Below are 22,134 nucleotides of genomic sequence, written 5' to 3' on the forward strand. Positions count from 1 at the left end.
TTAACACACCAGATATCTTAAAGGTGGATTTGATTCATGGTTCTCCTGCAGTGGTTTTCATTTTCATTTTTTCATTTGCATATGAATGCAAATATTTTCATTTCCAACCTTTTTCATTTGCATATCCCTTGGCAGCCCATTTCCATAAATTGTACCCTTCATATTAGCAAAATGTTCATAATTAATAATACAAGCCCTCATCTCCTCCATATGAAAGCCCAGACTTCATGTATTTATCACAGTGTTTTCTCTTTTCATGTTTGAAGAACAGAAGATTCTGCCTTTGCACTGTTTTGCACCAGAAGTGTGCTGAGAAATTGCACTGAGAAGTGTGCTGGGTGATTGATCACTTTCCATATTATGTTTCAGCTTTTTTACTGTGTTGGTTTTCAATCACTGGTTCATACATGAATTGATGACCAAAAACTAGCTTTTGGTAGGGCTTTCACAGCCAACTAGCTACCTCCCTTCCTGCCTTGCTGGTCCTTGCAAGGCAGGCATTCTAGAGCACGACCTGCCTTTTTCTGCCATTATTCCATTCTTTTTCAAGTACCCCTAAAGGTCCTGTTGAGTGTCCCTAGGAGTACATGAATACCAGGGTGAGAGCCATTGTACTACTGGTATGTTGTTTACAGTGCACTTACTCTGATAGTGCTTACAAAAAGGTGATGAAGACCAGAATATAAAAAGAATAAAAATGTATCTTATGATCTTTTACTATGTTTTTAATAATTTATTTATACAGGTATAAATAATTATAAGGTATAAATTAGAGACTACAGTTCTTAGGTAACAATTAGCAGTAGGTTATTTTTCAGGATCTGGCCTCTGGTAAAATCAGACAAAACTATAGTCAGACACCCCCCTAAGTTTAACCCCCGACTTATCCAAGGGTCATAGGAAAACTCCATGATTGTTAGCTCAAAACCTGCCATTGACTTATCTGTGGAGTCGACTTATAGGCGAGTGTCTGCGGTGATTCTTAGTGGCGGCCTGTCTTTTCCCAGGTTATGGAGGAGTGTAGAAAAACAACTGTGGGCACAATCCTAACCCCTTATGTCAGTGCTTTCCAGCACTGACATAAGGGCAACGCAGCTCTGAGGTAAGGGAACAAACATTCCCTTACTTTGAGGAAGCCTCTGTGAGTGACACCCAACTGCAGGATGCAGCACACGTCCCATTGGCACTACTATGCCAGTGCTGGAAAGTACTGACATAAGGGGTTAGGATTGCACCCTATGAGAGATACAATATATTTCTCTACATGGGCAGAGAAGTATAGGCAGTACTACTATTCTGAGTTCATCAGTTCAAGTGTGAGCAGCTGTGGATTTTCAGATAGGAATGGTAAAGATTCTGTGTCTCTGCAGAAAATATTTATATGTGGGGAGGAGGTCAAACCAATTCCCCATTCCCCAGCCTCCCCCCCCCCAAAAAAAAACTTGTAGCAACACCAGGGAGGCACATGTACATTTCCCATAAGCCATCAGGGCATATCCCAAAAGCAAAAGGCAGCACAGTGTACTAGCCCTGGGTTGCCAGATTTTGAGTTTAGGATGGAAACAGCAGAATTCTCAAGTTCACAGAGCATAAGTGTCAGATATAGAATTCTTCTTCATTGGCTTTTCCACCTCCAGTTGTTCTACTGTCTCCAAAAGAAAAAACTGATTCTCTTGGCAAATATTTGATCTCCGTATGAGCTGATGAAGGAGAAGCTGAAGGCGACACAGAAGAGCTGGAAAACTGATCAAAAGGAAGGAAACTAGTAGATAACTCAAAAGGGTTGCACTTGGCAGAGTGGGATCTTCCTCTAGAGAAAGTGCGCTTAAATCTATTGATGCTTTCTTCTTGTGCAGGATACTTTGTCCTTCCTTCCATATTGTTACTGATACCATCAGAAATGGAGTAAGCAGAAACCACAGAAAGATCCGAGAAAGCAAGTTTCATCCCTGTGTCAACATCAGTCTCCTGGACTCCCTCCAGGTCATCAATGCGAACTCTAGTTCTTGTCCTGTAAGACAAAGTGCTTAATGAATCTGGCTCACTGAAATGAAAAGATTCAGGGGCCAGGGAAAAACTTGATGTGGGCAAGCAAGCAAGAGATTTGCTTCGCTGGAATGAACCTGAGTTGATCAAGGCACTTTTCGATCTTCTGGGATAAGATTCTTGGTCAGAGTTTCTCAAGTCCTGGTGGGAAATACGAAGGCAATGATTGGCATGGTGAAATGTAACCAAAGTAACTGGTTTTGAAGGATCACTGGTTCTATCAGGACCTGGTTGGTTGCCATGGGGAACAGAATTTGGAAGTGGTGCAACAGGAAGGCTTCTTGATGGAGATGACCAGCAAAACATGTTCTGCTTAACACACTTCTTATACCAAGCCTGCTGTGGAGAAGAGGGATAAAAAGCTCAGGAGCTATATTAATAACACTTTTTACTTTTGTTTTTCTGTTACAAATGAATTGCTGCTGAACAAGTTAATCAAACAACAGGGTCTGTTGACTTGATTAAGGGGTTCCAGTTGTCTCCACAGCCTCACATTTGAGATTGCTTTTCTGAGTGAGTAGATGTTGGTCCCAAAGAATTAGCATCCTGGTGGGGACAAGGGGTTGGCGCAGCCTCCAGTCCTGGGGGCCCACTGCACTGCCCTGGTCTCTTCTTCCATTGCTGGTGCTCCCAAAGGCTCCCTCTATCTCTTCCTGGCCTCTGGCCCCTTCTTCTCAATATTCCTCTTGCCTGGCCACCACCTTCCTCCACCTCTCTTCATCCTTCCCCACCGCGCTCCTCTCCTCCGAGTGATCCCCAGCCTTCTTTCTCACTACTCATCCCTCCTCCACCCTCAGACTTCTTGTCTCTGCCTTCCTCTTTGTCACATTTTTTACACTGCCCTTCCTCCAAGGAGCTCAGAGTGATATACATGGTGCCATCAATCTTTTGGTCCTCACAACCTGCGAGGCAGATGAGGCTGAGAGATAGTGACTGGTCCAAGGTCACCCAGTAGTTTCATGTCTGAGCAGGGATTTGAACCTGGATCTTCCAGTTTGACTCTTGAACCACTACACCATCCTGTCTCTTTCACCTCCAAATTCCTTCTCTCCCCCCAGCTGGCTCCCTCCCACTCTTAAAAGCTCCTGCTCAACTGCCCCCATCCCAGTCACAAGACTCCAGGCTAGCTGTGCAGCCATTCTCATGAGACTTCACACAACGACATCACTACCAGGCAAGATCCCCAGAAGCCCCATCCTGCTACAACTGCTCATGGTGGGTGTCTCTGGGGGCCACAGCTCACATTGATTTTCAGCTTCTACCAATGAAATTAGAATCTGAACATGTGTTCATCAACAGGCTAATGCTATTAAGATATCATGCCCTTTTGTTTAAAAAACAAAACAGAACAGGACATCTTGGAAATCATACATTTGTGAATTTATCCAATAAATAACTACAATGGACAACTTAGGTTACCCTCTTTGGATAACTCCCCTAACCCCCCTTTCATGGGGAAAATCTTCCAGCCAACTTTAGTTTTAAAAAAAAAAAAAAACAACTTTCCATTGTGGCTTTTCCTTAGGTCTCTTCACATTTTTTCAGTTTGTGCTGGGCCATCAGTGCTGACAGAGAGCCGCTTGTGTTGTGTGTAATTGGGCATAAACAAAGAACACAAGGAACACTGCTAGGTTACGCTCAGCCGTTTCATACAACAAAAGCTGGCTACAAACCGATATACTTGTATCAGCAAAGTCACAAAAGAGGCCTTTCTGTACTTAAACTGAGCTGCACACTTTCAGGGAACAGAACGCCTTCTAATGTGTTGTGGTTATCAGATCTGCTGGTCCATGTCAGCAGACCAAAATTCTTGGTCCCAAGAAGCTCCCCATGGAAGTAATGGAAAGAGACTGTACATTGGGTCTTAGACAAAAAACACATCCTATATGTGTTGTATTTCTATTTTAGAGGCTACAGTCCTATGTACAGTTATTGAGTAGTAAGCCTCATTGAACTTAGCAGGATTTAATCCTGAGCAAACATAGAGATGACCATGCTACACCCCCCCCCAGCTAAGGCATTCTTTTCTGATGCTTGGTTTCATGCAAGGTTGCATAAGCTATGTGTTCGGAATTTCTGATATGCCACAAGCAGATTTTAAGAAGCTGACCAGTACCTGCAAAAGAATCTTATTCCCATCAGGATCTTCAGTTTGCCATCTGCCTTCACTAATAGGGTTGCAGGGGTTAGGCAGGAGAGGTACAAGCTGCCTGATATCTTTCACTCTGAACTCCAGTACAGCCGAATCTGTGGGACTTGGCACATGGCCTCTTGGGAGCCTCTTTAAGGACAACTGAATATCTATATCTGCATTAGAATAGATAGGAAACACACAAAAGTCCGCTTTCTTTCGGCAAATCCGTCTTTTTAGGACTAGCTCATACATTTTCATAAGGTCAGCAAAGTTTTCATTTCTGCAGTAGATGGTAAAGCGTATTATTTCCTTTCCATAATGCACTGGCCGGATGGCCCACAAAGGAGTACCTTGTGCCAAAGAGAAAAAATCCTGGCTGCCTGGCATGTAAGGAAGGAAATTGCCATGGACCCGCTCAGTGTGGTGGTAAAGCCAGGGTGGCTTTTGAAAGGACTCGTGGAGTTGCAGGATTGGCTCTTCGTCAAATTCTTCTTGCAGAAAGAGAATCACTGCAAGGGCTGGCTGAGAAGCGACAGCCTTATTGGCCTTCCGCGGGACCCGTCTTTCTGAAACCCGGAAAAGTTGGAGGTCTGGATGGATCCATGCCAAGAGGCTGTCAATGGCTTTCTGGAGGGCACTGGATTCCCCTGGATTGGCAATTATGTGCACACTTACAAGAAACGGATCCTGTACATCCTCCACAGAGAGTTCACCTGAATGAAAGAAAGGAACAATTATCAGTTTACTCTTTGTTTTTTTAATCATTCCTGTTGTTTTTAATTATGTTCTGTTGTAGAGAGAAAGTTAACATTCAATAAAACATTTGAAATATGTACCAAACCATGCTTGACAAAAGTTTGGGACTATCTTAGAGAGTTTAAACCATTTTTGCCATCATAACTTTTTATTGACCAGAAAACGCTTATCTGTCATGCCTCTCTAGAATTGTATCTTGCCCAGACTATCATGACTGGTGTATCTGTGGTGCTCAAAGTGGGATGGGCCATAGCAGGGTATCTGCTTTACATGCAGATCCAGGGCATCTCCAGGTAGGGTTGTCTGAAACTCTGAAGAGTCACTGTCAGTCAGTACATACAATTCTGAGCTACAGTCTGCTTCAGTACATGGCAGGTTCATAAGTTCACATAAATGGTGATGGGAGTCAGGGCCAGTATCACTTAGAAGGGCCTGCTGTTGATGTCCACAGCCCTTGTGTGATGATGTAAGATCGACTCTTTCAGGGCTCACTTTAGATAGGAGGAGATCCATAGAAGATAGTTGGCCAAAGGTCCTCTGGAACTGGTCCTGGACCTGGACGGAGTGAACATTCTCCTCAGCCTTCCATTTACTACTACCTGAAATGCCTACCATCTTCCAGTAAGATGCTCAAACCCCACATTCTGGCACAGCTATGTTCATCAAGGACTGGGCATGTTCCAGGCAAAGGGAATGCATGACTAGCCTGTGTGGAAAACACACTCAGTGCCCACTAGAAGTCACTCACTCACTGTGGTCCCCCCTGCTGCTTTTGGTTTCTCTTGCCAAACTTTGAGAAGCATCCTTCTTGAGAGATATCCTTCTTAATAAAGGTAAGAAAAGGAGACATGTAAGCAGGGCAAGACAAAGAGCATTGGGAGAGAAGAGAACCTGATTTAGACAAAATGAATGGCTTCTGTGAATCTGAAAGGAGCTTTTACTGCAGTTTCTCAGTTAACAAAAGGAGTGGGAGAATGAAGCAGCCTCTTCTCATGCCAGCTCAGTTGAATCTGTCTTCTGGCACACTGTCTCCAAAGCAAAGAACGGCATTTACATGAGGCTTCTTGAGCTGATGGTTAATCCTGCAGAAATGCTACAGTACTAAAGTGTCTTTTTCACAGCAGACACTACTTGTTCCTCCAAATTCCCCCTCTCTCTACCCTAACTCCTGTTTGTATAGAAAAGCTCCTTGAAAAAAGACAAACTACCAAAGCACAGGAAGGACAAAAGGGTAGCTGTGGATAATCTAGAGCAGTGGTTCTCACACATTTAGCTCCGGGACCCACCGGGACAGAATGAGAATCTGTCGGGACCCATCGGAAGTGATGTCATGACCAGAAGTGACATCATCAAGCAGCAAAATTTTTTAGCTATCCTAGGCTGCAATCCTACCCACATTTACTCAGGAGTACGTTTCCTTTACTATCATTGTTAAAAGAATATACATAGTAGTTTGTTAAAAGTACAGGTCTATAACATTTCCCCAATTGCAGTCACATATCATGGTAGCATCAAGTAATATTTTAAAAATAAAATATTGAAATGAATGGGGACCCACCTGACACTGTCTCACGACCCACCTAGTGGGTCCCAACCCATAGTTTGAGAAACACTGATCTAGAGGCCACTCAGCCACAAAGAAAGGTACATGTGGGTGAAGCAGACTGTGGCAGCTCTCACAGGCAAGGAATTGGGAACACCACAGTTCCACATGAAGCCTTAAGCCACTTTTTAGAAACCTTTAGTAGGGACATGCTTAAAAGCTTGCTGTTAATTAAAACAACCAACAACAACACCAGCTCAGATTTTCAAAAGCTCTCTGGCTCCAAATTAGAGCCCATCTATCTATTATGTATATTAACAGTGAACTCGGGTGGGTCATATGCCTTACTCTGCTGGAAGCAAAAAGGGGCAATATCAAAACAGGGTAGTGGTTTCTACATACTCAGGGGTCCCTCAAGTAAGCAGAAGTTTTAATCTAATAGAAAAATCCCCCACCCCCAAAAAAATCACTAGGCAAGGGCTGAGCATACTGAGTGAAATCCCCAATTCAGAAGCCACAAAATGCTGAACATTTCAACTGAGGGGGAAAAACACCTCAGAATGTAGAAAGGTGGAAGTGGGGAGGTAGAAGTGAGGGAATTGATATGCCTGAATCTTTAACAGCTTACACAGTATCCTGAAGGTGGGCATTAGCATTTAGGAGGTTCAACATTTTGGGGCAGATCCCACATATCTGAAGATTCACTATGATCATGTGAGCTTCCAGTTGATCCCAAGCTGTGACATACAATTGTGACAGTGTTTGACAGGCGATAATCTAAAAAAAGATGTGCTGGAACAAGCTGCAATGACATTTTTACAAGCCATCCTTTTCCCCCCCACATGACCCAAGATGGTAACAGAGAAAATATTCACAAAAGAGGAGGCAATAAGACCCCTGCCTGACACTTCAAAGTATCCACAGATCTGTCGCAAGCAGATGTCAAGGTGGCTCTGCCCACAGCATAAAAAACATGAAATGTGTCTCTTCAGTCACAATGATTAAAATGGCTTTCAGAGACATTAATAATTGCCTTTGTATTTATGCAAATTTAGCTCCCAGGGCAAACTGACATGCTTAATGATGAGGCAGACGAGTGGATGAGCCAACACACCTCTGTGTTTGGCATGCCTCCTGGAGCAAAACTGGAAGCCCACTTCACCAGACAGAGCTCCGAGCAGCCTCACTTTCTGCATGTAGGTCAGCAGTGACACCTCACATTAGATTACCCTTTTGTGATTCACTCGTAAGGGTGTCACCACTTTCACAGACATCACAACCATTTACAGAAAATCATACTGTACAACCAAAAGGGAGAGGGAGTTCAGAAATCTACAACACAAAACAATGAAAGCGCTCCAAAACACAGACATGAGCCTGATGGGAAGAAATTATGTTCAGACATCTATTCAAACAGGCAAGAAAATCATTAGCTGGAACTGTGCAATCACAACTGTCATCTCCCAGAACAAAAATACACAGAAAACATAAGTACAGAATGGTAACAATACATGCCCTCAAACTGCATAAAGGATCTGATCTTTGTGAAACATACAATTGGTTGAGCGCATGATATATATATATACTTAATCGAGACTCACCCATTCAATGTAACATGACAATGCATATTGAAATAGCATATCATACCATACCTGAAAATATGACTGAGGTTGCAATCCTATATACCAATGGTTCTCAAACTTTTTGGGAGCTTTACTCCCCAAGTAAATCTTTGCAGGTGAGGTGCAATGACAAGATCCCCAGGATCGCGTCACGAAAGGGGGCAAGCGGGGTGCTTTTACTGACTGTGTGTTAGGGCAAGCAGCAGGAGGTGCAGGGCTCCCCAAGGCTTGGAATCTTTAGAAATAGCAAGGGCAAGCCATATCCAGTTAGCAAATGCCGTTGCCTCCCTCCCTTCCTAAGCCCCTTAAAAGGACAGTGGATGTGTTACACAAACTGATGGGTCATGACCTACAAGTTTGAGAACTACTGCTATATACACTTTTTCTGGGAGTAAGTCCCATTGAATACAATGAGACTTATTTCTGAGTAGACATTGTGCTGCGAGGTTACAATCTTTACCCAAGGGTAAGCCCCACTGAACACTATGGGACTGACTTTGGAGTAAAGTTGTATAGGCTTGAGCTGTAAGTGAACAAGCTTTGACCAACTTCCTTCTACTATCTAAGAAAGGCATGAGTTCAATCTACAAGCAGCAGCCCACATACCCCTTCCCCCAAGCAAGCTGTCTGCCCTGACTGGCAACAGAACTGAACTGACCCAAATTAACCTGAATGAGTATCATCCAGAAGCTCCCCGGAGCTGAGTGCCATAGTGATGCGTTACTCCCACATCAACCACACACCTTCCCCTGCTTCCAGAATGGCTCTATTTCATATCCAAATGGAGATGGGGGAAGTTGAATGGACCCACCTTCGTGGTGCTTGCCTCTTTAAGCTGTGCACAGCCCCCCAGAAACACCCAGAGCACCACAAAGGTGGGCACGCCACCACAGTCCTCCCCATGCTGTTGGCCTCTCGGACACACCTCTGTGGCCTGGGGCCCGCTCCCCCCAGTCATCTGCTTTGAATGCTACTGGTGTCATTTCTATGTGAATCTGTCCCATACTAAGATATCAGAGGCTCATGTGTGGTTGCCCTTGCCCTAAGGAGAGGTGTGTAACAACTGGGGAAAAGACCTTTATGGTCAGTGCTTTTTTTGTAAATAAAAAGGTGCAGGAACTCACAACTTGTTAATCTTTTATTTTATTTATTTATTTATTTATTTATTTTTAAACCATTTTATATTGGAGAAATAAAATATTTTTTATGTGCTTCCCCCCTAAAGATGAACTTACTTCTGAGTAGACATGCATAGGATTGGGCTGTCAATCTCCACATCCCCTTCCCCCTAGCTATTTTTTCTACACAAAATACTGTAAATATATTTAGAAAAATACTGTACAGGTGCACTTGTAGCGTGTAGTATGTAGTGTGGCACTACTTCGAGGAGAGGAAGCAGTGAATGGATTCCGAAAAATGGCTTACATGAGTTCCATGAAGTAAAATTACTCTAAGCAACTGTGGGAGTAAGAACAAAAAAGGAATTCTTACACGAGAGGGGTCCTTAGGTGCACATAGAAACAGCTACGTTTGCAAACAAGCCATTAAATATGGTTTAATTCAGGTATCAGAATACTCTGTGTCTTTGGGAAGGCGCTTGGCATGCAATTGTATGTTCTCTGCTGCCCTGAGCAGCTGCTGTGCATTGCTGGAGAGGAGCTGCAAATGCTGGCTGGCAGAGGGCATGCTTGTAGGGGAAGGATGAGGAGGATCTCTGGCAAGGCTGGACAGCACGTTGTACACATGTAGAATCCCTTTTCACCTGCCCTTAGCATGTGAAAACGGGTGCAGATATATATCTCTGCCAGGATTAAGAGCCCAATCCTAGGTATGTCTACTCTGAAATAAGTCTTGTTCTAGTCAATGGAGCTTACTCCCAGGAAAGTGCCTAGGATTGCAGCCTAAGAGCCCAATCCTATGCATGTCTACTCAGAAATCCACTTTAGTGAATGGGGCTTCCTGTGGATAGGATGGCAGCCTCAGGGCCCAATCCTATGCCTGTGTCCTGAGAAGTCAGTCCCATTAGAGGCAGTGGGGCTTCCTCCCAGGAAAGTGTGGAGAGGACTGCAGCCTCAGAGCCCCTCCTGTGCCTGTCTACTCAGAAGTCAGTCCCATTAGAGGCAGTGGGGCTTCCTCCCAGGAAAGTGTGGAGAGGACTGCAGCCTCAGAGCCCCTCCTCTGCCTGTCTACTCAGGCTGCAAGGCTATGACACTTTCCCGGGAGTAAGCCCCATTGAACACAGTGGAACTTACTTCTGAGTAGACATGCTTGGGCTGTCAGGCTACAAGGCTATGCACCCTTTCCCAGGAGCAAGCCCCATTGAGCACAATGAGACATACTTCTGAGTAGACACACCTAGGCTCGTGCTACCGATTGGCACGGGGCTGCACCAGCCAGTTTCCTTCCCCTCCTCCTCTGCCAAGGCAGTACCTGGGCGTTCCGTGGGTGCCGCAGCCTGTCTCCCTGGCTGGCTGTCTGGCTGTCCGTCCTCCTCCTCGGTGTCAGCGCGTGTCCCCCGCGCCCTCCACCGGCTTGGAAGCTGTGCTGGTAAGCAGAATGTGGGGGGAGGGGAGGCGGGCTGGGCTCAGGCGAGAGCTTGGAGATGGGGCAGGAGGGGGTTGTTGTGCGGTCAGGCAGGGGCCAGGTGCCCACCCACCCTGCACCCCCCAGCACCCACCCAGTAAATGCCTCTATTTTGCTCCCTCCCTCCTGGAATGCCTCCAAAGGGGAGGGGCCCCTGCAAAAAGGTGCCGGAACTCCGTCCCCCCGCGTTCCATTAGAAAAAAAGCCCTGTTTATGGTCATGACACTTTTGGAATGCCCACCTCAGGGAGGCTCACCTGACACTTAATTTTGATGCTTTTTCAGGGCCAGGCAAAGACTGCAATCCAATCCACACTTACCTGTGATAAGCCCTATTTATTATAATGGAACTTACTTCTGAGCAGACATGCATAGCACTGGGCTCTAAGATTTTTAAAAAATTTTTTTCAAAGCCTTTTAATTTGAGGCCTGAGCTTTTATATCTTTATTCCTCAAAGCACAAGGAGGCAAACACTGTCAGATGGCATCCCTGGAAATGGACTGGGCCATAAAATTTCTCAAGCCCTTCCTCTTTCCACTTTGCTGCCTTGAAAATTCCCCTCCCCCATTACCAAATCATCCCTTGTGCACCAGAGAGTAAAAAACAAGCAGACAACAAAAACCCCAGAATTATACTCACTGCTAGATGAAGATATACGGCTGTATTCCGACCTGCAGTACAAAGAGAGAAATTCAACAGTGTTGCTCTTCAAAAGTAATAGCAGACCAGAGAGGATTAAGTTAGGGTATTATGGTTGTTACAGTACACAAGCAGCTGAATGAGGAACAGATGCTAGACAGCAACAATTAGCAGAAAGCACAATATTGTTCATATTGAAGCAGGAGCTTTAATTTATATTGATGTATTTGCAAAACATGGAACATTTTAGTAGGGAAGATGTGAGAGTTGGTATGTGTCAGGAGCAGGACACAAATTCACTATCTATACATGATGTAAAACCCTACTTCCTAGTCATAGGATTCTCAGAGCAGCTTACCATATAAATCAAAAACAAAAAAACCCAAAACAAACAATAAAACACAGTTAAGCAGCACAATATGCAAATCAGCATATGTGTTCCCAAAGCAGCAGTGTACCCCTGGGTTCTCAGAGAGCCAACAGAGGCAGGATAATCAGAGAACTTCAGAAAGCTTTATTCACACTTGCAAGAGGGCTCACTTGCCAATACATATGATAAAACAAAGAGTTTTAAGGTCTTGTGCTGGAAAGTTGTGTAGGGTTGGGTCCCATTAGGCACTCAAATTCCATGGTATTTTTCAGAATATGGATATACACAGATACAAGTGAATATGACAATTCATATGGTCAGTTGTTTGCATACGGCTTGCGCCTGGTACTGTATTTTCCTCCTTACTAAAGCTCTGAATTCTTTTTGGTAGGGTCCCCCAAAGTACACTCTGGTTCCAATTTACCCCCTTTTCTATCAGGACTCCCACTATTCAAGTGACGGAGTCGTCTCTCACCCTAAGGTCAGGGAACATTCTTAGTGCTTTCTAAAGGTAAACTCTAAGAAGAATGTGAAAAGAGGGCTACATCCCACAAGTCAAGTGCAGGGGACTCTTAATCCATTGGTGTGTGCATATAAACACATGCTTCAAGTGTTTTGCTATTAAGAGGTTGCAATCATACATTATTAAAAAAAACACAACCAACTCTGGGCACTGGAAAGATATTTCTCTGCCCAGTTGCAAGTGGAAGATTTTCAAACAGGCGTGACACTGGACTCCACGCATGATTTGGCAGGTGAAAGGCAGTGACCCTTCATGATAATTGAGCACGAACATGAACATTTTCCTCTGCAAACTAATTTGGATAAGCGTACTAGAATATACGTTAATTACAAACACGAGCAAAACTATATGGTCATTTAAAAAAAAATTTAAGGGACATTATAACAAATGTCCTTATTAAGCTAAAGTAGACAAGTCCATTCCATTTGCCTGAGGCCCAAGTAGTTTTCTTTGTACTTGTCCTCCTGACAGGATGACCAGATTAAAGGGGAGGGGCAGAGTGTCTGTACCTTTCACCATGGTATAGAAAACAGAATGTTGGCAAGTGCAGCTTTCATCCTTCCATGTTGAGCTGCAGCTACCAAATCCTATACAGGTCTACTCAGAAATAAGTCGAATTACAATCAATGGGGCTTACTCCCAGGTAGTTGTGGATAGGATTGCAGCCAAAGCTCCCTCTTCTATACAAATGGTGAAAGGAATAGGCCCTCTGTGCCCCCTTTGTATCTGGTTACCCGGCTTCCTGAAGCTAGCTAGTGGACTGGACTGGACACTATTGAGTTTTGCTTGCACGTGTGGATTGGCTGGCCCCATCCTTTCCTTGGGCTCCCAGATCACCCACATCAGCCTTCCCAGCTCTTACGACCCTTTTGATAGCCCAACCACACAGAGGCGTGTGCGAGAGCAGCAGCTTCAAGGCTCTGGGGGGGGGGGGGGAGGAAGGCATGGAAAGCTCCTTAGGGAAGGGGTCACTGGGAGCAGAAAAGGGCGGGGGTAGAGAGGGGGGCGGTGCTTAAACCTTTCCTCCCACTAAAGGACCCTATTGGGTTTTTTATTGATTGGTCTTCCAGGTGTGCTCTGGACCACAATGCAAGGAAGATCCCCTCCGCCCCGCTGAGGAAGAGGACGAGCGCCTGCCAAGGGGTCTCGAGACCGGTGGGGGTTGCAGCAGCAGGGGGAGGGAAGTCCTGCCTGGGTCATGCAGGGTATCCCACGAACTCATCCCCACACACCCCCGCCAGGTGTGGGGAGGAGACTCACCCTCCAGTCTCGGCGCCCGAGTCTGCGCCTTCGTCGTGGCCGCCCCCCTTGCGGTGCATAGCGCTGCTGCTGCGGCTGCTTCTCCCGGAGCTCCTCCAAGAGCCTCGAGGCGGGCTGGAGAGGGCGAGGCGTAGGCGGGGCTGCCGCTGCCCCCGAGCGGAAGGAGGTCCTCCCGCGGCGCCCCCAGAAGGGGATTGGCGCGTCTCCAGCAGCCTCTTCATTCAGTCAGTCAGGCCACAATCCGACCCACTCTTTCCTGGGAGGAAGCCCCATTGACTCTAATCGGAGTTACTTCTGAGTAGACATGCGTAGGGTTGGACTCTGAGGCTGCACTCATATCCACATTTTCCTGGGAGTAAGCCCCATGGACTCTAATGGGGCTTACTTCTGAGTAGACAAGCATAGATTGGGCTCTGCAATCGGAGCCACACTTTCCTGGAAGTAAGCCCCATTGACTCTAATGGGACTTACTTCTGAGTAGACAGGCATAAGATGGGGCATTCATTCATTCGAGGGATGCACCTGCCCGCAGAAGGCTATGCTGCTGCGGGGCTTCTCCGAAGGAGCCCGTCCTCTGGCTGGCAATCTGGTGTTGCCTCCCCACGCAGCAGTACTCCAATGAAGCCCTAGCCAGGAGGAGGTGCGCCGATGAGGCACCCGTCTCACCACCTGGCATCTGCCCATTCCTGCCCGGCCCACACAGGTGTACACATTTGGTCCCTGTTGCGTATATACAACGTTGGGCAGAAATGTGTGGTGTACTCACCCCATCGAGTACAATGTATGCAACAGTGCATCCAGACCCTGCGCTACTTTGGAAGGAAGGAATGTGGTGCCATTCTAGTTTCACCAGGGAGCTGACCCTGGATGATGCCTCTTCTGTTCAGACATGTGTTCAGATACATGTGCAAATATATACACGTGTTTTATGCAAAACAGAGTGAAAATGTGTACCCCAGTTGAGCTGTTTTGAGAAGTGCCCCTGTACTATTAAACTTGCAAGTTTTCTGCATGCAGTCATATCCTCCCCCCCACCCCGTGTGTGTGTGTGTGTGTGTGTGTGTGTGTACTGATGAAGTTTCTCATACTAGCCAAGACCATCTGGTCACTGTGGCCAAATGCCACGCCCACTTCACCCACTGATGCCCTAGCTAGCATCTGGCCTCTGCCATCTCCACTCTTCCTTCTCCCAGTCCTTGGATTAAGGAAAAGAGGGGAAGGGAGAAAGTGTGAATCAGAGGAGTAGAGAGTTGGAGGCTCACTGCAGATGCTCTAGTCCAGGGGTTCTCAAACGTTTAAGCACTGGGACCCACTTTTTCAAATGACAGTCCAGGACCCACCAGAAGTGAGGTCATCAACCTGGAAGTGATGTCATGGCTGGAAGTGACATCACCAATTTAGGCTTCAAACCTAAGCTGTGCTCAGCCAAAGGTCCCATTACACAGTGCGCTTGTGTTGTTATTTTGCATAGCTTGGAATTCAAACATTCCAATGCAGAAGTCAAAGCAGAACACAGACTTGGACCCTTCTGCAACCACACAGTCTCTTCCCTTTCTAGCATCCCATATTCCTACAGATACTGTTCAATAAAACCTTTGGCTGGATCACCCTTTTGGTCTCTGTGTTAACAGATAGGGAACCCTTCTTCTGGCCCTGTTGATCCTTACCTCAGTTGTCCTCAGGGTGGGACATTGGGGGGTCTATCTGTTCTCAGGGTCTGCAGCATCCTCACTTTGTGACACTGGGCCCTGGACACTCCTTGGTGACTGTGAGCACCCTGTTCTTTACTGCTATGGTATATGATGGGTAGTGACAAGCTGATGGGAGGCAGCAGACTTACAGCCACAGATGCCAGCAAAGCAACCAAGAAAATGGAATGTGTTTGGGTGTGGTTAGCTGGGCTGGCCACTGCAGAAGGCACATTTGTCACATGCCAGCACAGAGATTGTCCCATGCAGTCTCCCTCTGAGAGGCTTATGTGCTACAGTCTCCCATCCAGGTGCATTCGTTTGTGTAATAGAAGGTGTTTAAAGCTGGGTGAGGTGCTTTTTGCTGTGGTTTAGGTAACTAGAGAGCACCTTTGTGGAGTAACTGGTGGTGGTTCTAAGTGCCTTCTTTTTGTGTCTCTGCCATAGGTATTTTGGGCCAGTCGTGCCTTGCAGGTTAGTCCCTTACTGGTGAGTCAAGTCCCTTGGTTGAGCTTGAACACATCTTGCCTGACCCCTAGCCTAGGTCTTTATGCACAGAGCTACCAGCAACCTACTCTGCCTGAGTGCTTCTGAGACTCCCCTTCTGACTTGCTCTGGTCCCTCCCCTGGCCTTAGAGCACTCATAAAGGTATTCCTTGAATCTGTGCACTTGTGAGAGTGAGATGAGGTGGCTTGACCCCTGGGTGCTAGGTATCCTAGCAGTACTTCATTTTTGCCCCTCTGTTGGTGATGCCACTGTAACTTCTATAGGAAGTGGGGGTGTTGTGGCATCCTTGTGTCATGCTGTGCTTGTGTTTGTAGGCAGTCCTTGGAAACTGGGGGCGATGCCTGATGCTATGTTGCTCATTCCTAGTGGCTGGCACAGGTTCTCCCCAGCATTGGCCACTTATTGGTCCTTCCACTGGTTCCTGCTCTGTTCATCCTGATGATGCTTCTCTTGCTGCCAGTGTTGCAGCTAATTGGATGCAGTGATTGATGACATGCCACTTCATGGTAAGGACATACCAACATCATGGAGATGACATGCTGCTCCATGGACAGCAGGCTGTGTTGATGTCTCCATGGATTCTGGGGTATTCCTGGGAAGGGTTGCACCAGCATTGTTTTGCTAGTCTTGGCATCTAGTCCTTCTTGCACAGGTGTTGGAGGCATTGCCTGGATGGGCTTAGGATACATCACACCAATGTCCACATTGGATTGAGCCTTAACTAACTGTTACCTTTTTCTTTTTTAAACTCTCAAATTCCTCTTTGTTGCTCTAGCCATTTTGTTTCTCAGGCTAGATAATCTCCACAGTGTGCAAAGCTATAAAGAAAGCCATGGAACACAAAAGCATATTAAGGTTCTTATGTGACTGCAACCATGTGAGATTTAAACAGCCTTCAGAAAGAACAAGCTACAAGATGCCTTTTCAAAGCCAGTAAATGTATATGCCATGAAATATTTACTCAGTCCATTGGATCTGTTCCTCTCTGCATCTTTTGTCAAGTCTTTTGTCATGGTTTTTAATACTTATATGTTCCTCTCATGGTTTGAATGTAGAAACACTGATCTGCCTCTTCAAAAATCTTCCTTCCTGCAGTTTTACAGGAAGTTCTGCAGTCAAGTAATTGCTAAAACTTCAGCAGTCTAGGAATATTTTGTGACTTATGACAAGCCTGAGAAAGGAAGGGCTAATTTTAGCACATGGGCAGCTCAATCCTGCACAGCCCCCATGTGGTGATGTAACTGTGCCAGTGGGGTGTGCACTGTATCCCATGGGGGTGTTTCAGGCCCTGGAGGCCTCCTTGGGGTAAGGGAACACTTGCAAGCCTTGCCAGCCTGCTGGGTCTACACCTGCTGGTGCAGGAGTGTTGTTGGGCAGTCACCCATGCACAGGCTTTTGTACTGAGTGTAATGGATCTGCATACCTTAGTCCATGCTATTCTTAACAATGATGTGTTATCAGATAGCTGTAATCATCCCTCTGTTGCCATAGCACAGAGAACAAAATCCCTTCAAACGGCAGTTGAACTGCTGCTTGGATCTGCAACGTTCTTTATCCAAAATACTGTAGAAGTAAGTCCTAGAAATTCAGGAGATCCTGGTTATCTTGCATCTTTTAATTTAGTCATTAAGTAGTCCTATGTAACAGCCTGTCATTAACAGAATGGATTTTCACTGTCTTCTTTGTTTCAATGGATAGTTCAGTACCGTGGTCAGCACAAAGAAGAGGACATACCAGGACCATCGAGTGCTGGCATGCTGGGGAAAGAGATTGCTGAGGAAATGTGTATTGTATCATCATTGGCAATGGTTTGAAATAACAGATTGAGTGGAAGATAGAATCAGAAACAAAGTGGACTCTTGTTACAAAACGCATGTGGAAAAGCATAACTTTCCATGACAGGCAAGAACCGTGGACTGAAATTGAACCCTCAATGAGGACACATGGATGAGGGGAAGCCGGAGCTGCATTATGTTCAGAAAGATACATTCAGTATTTCATCCCAATTCCCGCAGAAGGAGTCTGTCTGATGGGATCCCCTCTTATGATGGCTCTGCAGTCCGCTTAATCCGTAGCACCTCCATGTATGTCCTTGGAGGAGAGGAGCAGAACTTCAGTGAACCCTTAAAAAAAAGCAAAAGTACAACCAGCATAGACTCAGCCACTTGCCTCCACCTGAAAGAAGAAGAAAGGGCCTGGATGTACTCCAAGACTCAAGACTGTTTGCAGTACTTGCAAGATCTGCTAGCCTTGAGAAAAAAATATCTTGAAAGCATCAAAGACTTGAAATCCATTGACAAGGCTCCTGAAATTTCCCCTGTGTCTACAAAATCTTCAAAGACAAGAAAAAAAGCACCAGCCCCACCTCCTCCCATACAGTCTTCCAAGGCAAGTACAAGAATATTAATCCTTTGAATAAAACAACATTATCTAGATGATATTTTCATGAATGCTTTAAAAAAGAAAACATGATTTAAAGAGGTTAACAACAGTTCATACAAGTGGAGAGAGACCCACAAAAGTTTTTGTTTGTATATCGTCTCTTTGCTCAGTCTTTCTGTAGTCTCTCACACTCATTGATACTAGTCCTCTCACATTATTCACACAGCTGCAATGCAATCCTAGGCATGTCTACTCAGAAGTGAACCCCACTGTTTTCATTTGGCCTTACTCACCGGAAAGTGTGTATAGGACTGCAGCTTTAGTCTGACTAGTATTGCCGTTTTACTGCCTTCTGCTTTCTCTTTGCCCTTTTCTACCACTCTGTTCTGCTGAAGATCAATGACCAGAGAACAATAACAGGAACAGGTGGTCTATTTGATCTATCTGTTGCCCAGGGCTGATGGAGACTTTTGCCTCAGAATGCCAGAGGCAACAGAGGGCACCAGGATGCAGGTCTCTTGTTGTATTGTATGCTCCCTGAGGCATCTGGTGGACCACTGTGAGATACAGGAAGTTGGACTAGATGGGCTTTTGACCTGATCCAGTGGGGCTCTTCTTATTTTCTTACGTCTTTGTCATGAAGGGCCCAATCTTATCCAACTTTCCAACTGTGATGCAGCTGTGTCAACAGCGCATATGCTGCATCCTGCGGGGGGGGGGGCAGTCATGGAGGCCTCCTAAAGGTACAGGAACATCAGTGATGGAAAGTTTGATAAGATTGGGCCAGACCACTGATAGAAATTCAACAACAGATGCTCCTAACAACATGGAAATACAGAAATATAGATATGGAAAGTTTTATTGCTTTGGTCTATAAAGCAGCTGTTAAAGGTTCAGGAACCCTGCCCCCCTCCCAAAAGAGGTGGCAATACAGATACTGATGCACAGGAGCTGCCTGGAGAAATGGTTCAGTAACCTACATTTTGTACCCCTGAATGTTGGATTGTTCCTTACTGCTTCCAAGCCTCTTTATTCTAATTGAACACTTGTTTTATCGTTTCATTCAACAGATCTCAGCAGAGAGAAGAGCCTCACAGTTCAATTCAGATGTGACGGAGGCCATAGCCTATTTTGACTCAATAATTGCAGAGTTGGATGCAGAAAGACATAAAAAAATTATTGTGCGGGATCATCCACATGCAGATGTTGATTTCGATGGTATGTGTTGTGATATCTTTGAGAGGGGTGTTAAAAGTACAATAATGTATGAAATGATCATATATTCATCATGATCACTGTATTAAAATAAAATAATGCCCTCTTGTTCATGTTCATTAACTGTAGACCTCAGAATATGTAAAGATAATGAAGAGAAGGTATCTTTTCACCCATTGATCTGCAATGTGCAGTGCAATTCTATCTTGCGCTGGAACAGGCAGGCCAGGAAGCAGCGCATGATAGGGCCCCAAAGTGGCTCAGCCAGAGGCAAGGGGAAACTCTTCCTCTTACCCCTGAATAAGCCACTGCAGCCCCAATGGAGCTCCTCGGACTTGTGTCACCTCCTGAGTTGGCATAAGTTCGAGAAGAGCAAAGTGGCTTGAAGCTGCTCTGCACTGCTTGGGAACAGGGGTAGAGATCCAGCATAAGAGCCGGGTCCCAGCCCTGCCTCCCACTCCCTGTCCTCCCGACCACCCCCAGGACCACCCTCCGTCTGCCCTCTGTCTGCCCCAGAACGTCTCCACCCGCCTCCTCCTCACCCACCTCAGAGCCTTGCCCTGGCTGAGCTTGGCCAATGCAAGGTTCCCCAGCAGAGTCAGCACAGAGGCTGGAGTCAGCCTCCACAGGCCAGAGCACGTCCCTGTGCCAGCCCAGCCGACTCTAGGGGAGGTGCAAACATGCTTTACCATGCATTTGTGGCACTCCTGGGCCCTTGGCTAACTTCCTACAGCATAATGCTTGCTGTTGTAAAGGGGGTAAACTGAACATTAGGGGTTATTAAGAAGAGATTTTTTTTAAAAACGACATTGAAACATGTTACAATTTAACGCTGTTGTGGAGATGCATTCATTTTAAATTTGCTTCTCTATTTCAGTTGTTACTAGCTCAAGAGAACACAGCTTACATTCCAACTGGATTCTTCGTGCCCCCCGGAGACATTCCCAAGATGCTGCCCAAGCAGCAAAGATGGCCAGCCAATCAGAAAGGAGCAGCCAAGGAAGAACAATTGTTTCTAGAAAGAAACTGCAAAGATACCCAATATATCTACCCAAAGCTGTGGAGGGAGCATTCAACACTTTGAAATTTAAACCAAAAATGTGCCCAAAAGAACAGATCTAGTCTGGAACAAATGTGGAATCCATTGCCTGAGTAGCTGAAACATTTTGAAATTTGGACCTTTCTGTACAATCAAGGCTTTTTTTGTGCAATACATTTGCAGCAGCAACTCATTTGATATACATGACTCACAGATCTTCACTTCACTTGAATAAGGGAGGATGTCACACTTATTGCACAAAAGTGCAATATTTTGTAGTTTGCAAAATGTAACTTTTCCCCCCAGTAGAAAATTCCTTTCTATGGTATATGCTACATAGAATGTTATTAGTAAAGTGACATGGTCATTGACTGGATGTTTCCTGAGTTACGATTCATGATGGACTCTACAATCTCTCCTTCTCCATGCATATGTCATATTGCACACTTTTGTTATATCATTAATTTTTATTGATCTTTCATTAAAAGGACTGCAGTCAAGATTTTTTTTTACTTTTAGTATTTTGAACTCACTTTCCCTGATAACATTTGCCTCTGGAAAGCTGTGTTCTTCTCCAATTCTCTGCTGGAGCATGGACGAAGACGTTTCAAAAGAGAGCACAACTGTCCATACCATCCACTAAGTGTGTGTTGATAGGGGCCAGGATCCAAAGAAAAGCGAAATGTGTTCATTGACTTTAGGCTTGTTCTTCCTGAACACTACCCCCTAATTCTGCATGACAAACTGCTTTCAAAATGAAATAGATTTCAAAAGCACTTTGGGATGTGACCCCCAGAGGAAGGAAGCCAGCTATCTGAAGTCAAAACATGCACTATTACCCTGGGCTAGATCAAGCTCTTTCCATGAGCCTTTGCAGTTCTTTGAATCCCAACCAGTATTTAGCACCATTGTCTTTGGATCAGAACTTGAAGCAGCATTGTGCAAGGAGGAAAGGGATTTGGAATAGAATTTGTCTGTGTGGAAAGGCCCAAAGACACTTCGGCTTGTAAAAGTTGAAGAAAGGAAGACAAATTTATGAATGAATTTGAAGAACACGACAGTAATTGTTAATTCACATATTACTAGAACAAGAAGAAAGGTGGGGATCTGAATATAAAATACAATGGGAACAAAGGCAAGTGTTTGCAGAGCTATGAATACTTTGCCTCTAGAAGTTATGGAAGCAAATCTTATTGCCAACTGGTAAATTCCTGGAGCAGAGGAGGAACGGCCTCTATTGGGATGCCATTTCAGAGCAGGCATCCTATTAAGACATGCCCCTTCTATGTTACAGTGACATTCATAGGAGACAACTGGTAGGGATATGCTCCTGTCATGCCTTGAACTGTAACAAGGGACTTGGCTGGGTGGAATTTGGCAGTTTCCCAGTAGAATTGCTCTTTTCCTAAATTTTAATTTTTAATGCTTGCATTTGTGTTAATAGTAGTCTTTGCTATGTTTGCATCACTCTCACAGCAGTGCAGGTTAACCCTCCCCCCAACCACTTACAGTACTACAAACCAGGCATCTAATAAATAATGAAAAAAATTCTTATATACTAAATATGTGTCAGGTGGGAAGGTGCACACAGAATTCCAGCCCTTTCCCTGCCAAACACTGGAGGTTCTTCTCTCCCTTCACTCAGCTCCCTGCTAACTGGGCAAAGAGGCACTTTTTCAAGTTCTGCTGCTCTTATACTTAGCAGGGTAAGAATAATTGTCCCTCTTCACCCCAGCACAGTGTCTTTTCCATTGGCTGATGGGGTTCTGTGTTTATTTTTAGATTGTGAACCCTTTTGGAACAGGGAGCCATTTAGTTATTTGACT

The 22,134-nt window shown here is 45.3% G+C and overlaps 2 protein-coding genes across 3 annotated transcripts; one reads left to right on the forward strand and one right to left on the reverse strand.

Annotated features, from left to right (window-relative positions):
- Positions 1–1,596: 1,596 nt before the first annotated feature.
- FAM124A (family with sequence similarity 124 member A) lies at positions 1,597–13,535 on the reverse strand. 2 transcript variants are annotated; one of them, XM_066611113.1, is made up of 4 exons: positions 13,477–13,535; positions 11,324–11,355; positions 4,163–4,893; positions 1,597–2,382 (listed from the first exon to the last, which is right to left on the reverse strand). In XM_066611113.1, the coding sequence occupies exons 1-4, from the start codon at positions 13,533–13,535 to the stop codon at positions 1,597–1,599; spliced, it is 1,608 nt and encodes a 535-aa protein (XP_066467210.1). The 2 variants fall into 2 exon arrangements, with proteins under 2 accessions (XP_066467210.1, XP_066467205.1); XM_066611108.1 differs by having other exon boundaries at positions 1,597–2,385.
- A 4,108-nt stretch (positions 13,536–17,643) lies between these two features.
- On the forward strand, positions 17,644–20,391 carry C1H13orf42 (chromosome 1 C13orf42 homolog). The gene is made up of 3 exons (XM_066622523.1): positions 17,644–18,060; positions 19,125–19,272; positions 20,147–20,391. Exons 1-3 carry the CDS (start codon positions 17,644–17,646, stop codon positions 20,389–20,391), a joined length of 810 nt encoding a protein of 269 aa, XP_066478620.1.
- Positions 20,392–22,134: the final 1,743 nt, after the last annotated feature.

The sequence above is a fragment of the Tiliqua scincoides genome, chromosome 1 (genome assembly GCF_035046505.1).
Source record: "Tiliqua scincoides isolate rTilSci1 chromosome 1, rTilSci1.hap2, whole genome shotgun sequence".
Classification (NCBI taxonomy): domain Eukaryota; kingdom Metazoa; phylum Chordata; class Lepidosauria; order Squamata; family Scincidae; genus Tiliqua; species Tiliqua scincoides.

Coding starts and splice junctions, on each gene's coding strand:
- FAM124A (XM_066611108.1), bottom strand. CDS start 13,535: ATGCACCGCAAGGGGGGCGGCCACGACGAAGGCGCAGACTCGGGCGCC. Junction 11,356..13,476: donor TCGGGCGCCGAGACTGGAGG/GTGAGTCTCCTC, acceptor TTTGTACTGCAG/GTCGGAATACAGCCGTATAT. Junction 4,894..11,323: donor CCGTATATCTTCATCTAGCA/GTGAGTATAATT, acceptor TCTTTCATTCAG/GTGAACTCTCTGTGGAGGAT.
- C1H13orf42 (XM_066622523.1), top strand. CDS start 17,644: ATGTTCAGAAAGATACATTCAGTATTTCATCCCAATTCCCGCAGAAGG. Junction 18,061..19,124: donor CTCCCATACAGTCTTCCAAG/GCAAGTACAAGA, acceptor TTCATTCAACAG/ATCTCAGCAGAGAGAAGAGC. Junction 19,273..20,146: donor TGCAGATGTTGATTTCGATG/GTATGTGTTGTG, acceptor TCTCTATTTCAG/TTGTTACTAGCTCAAGAGAA.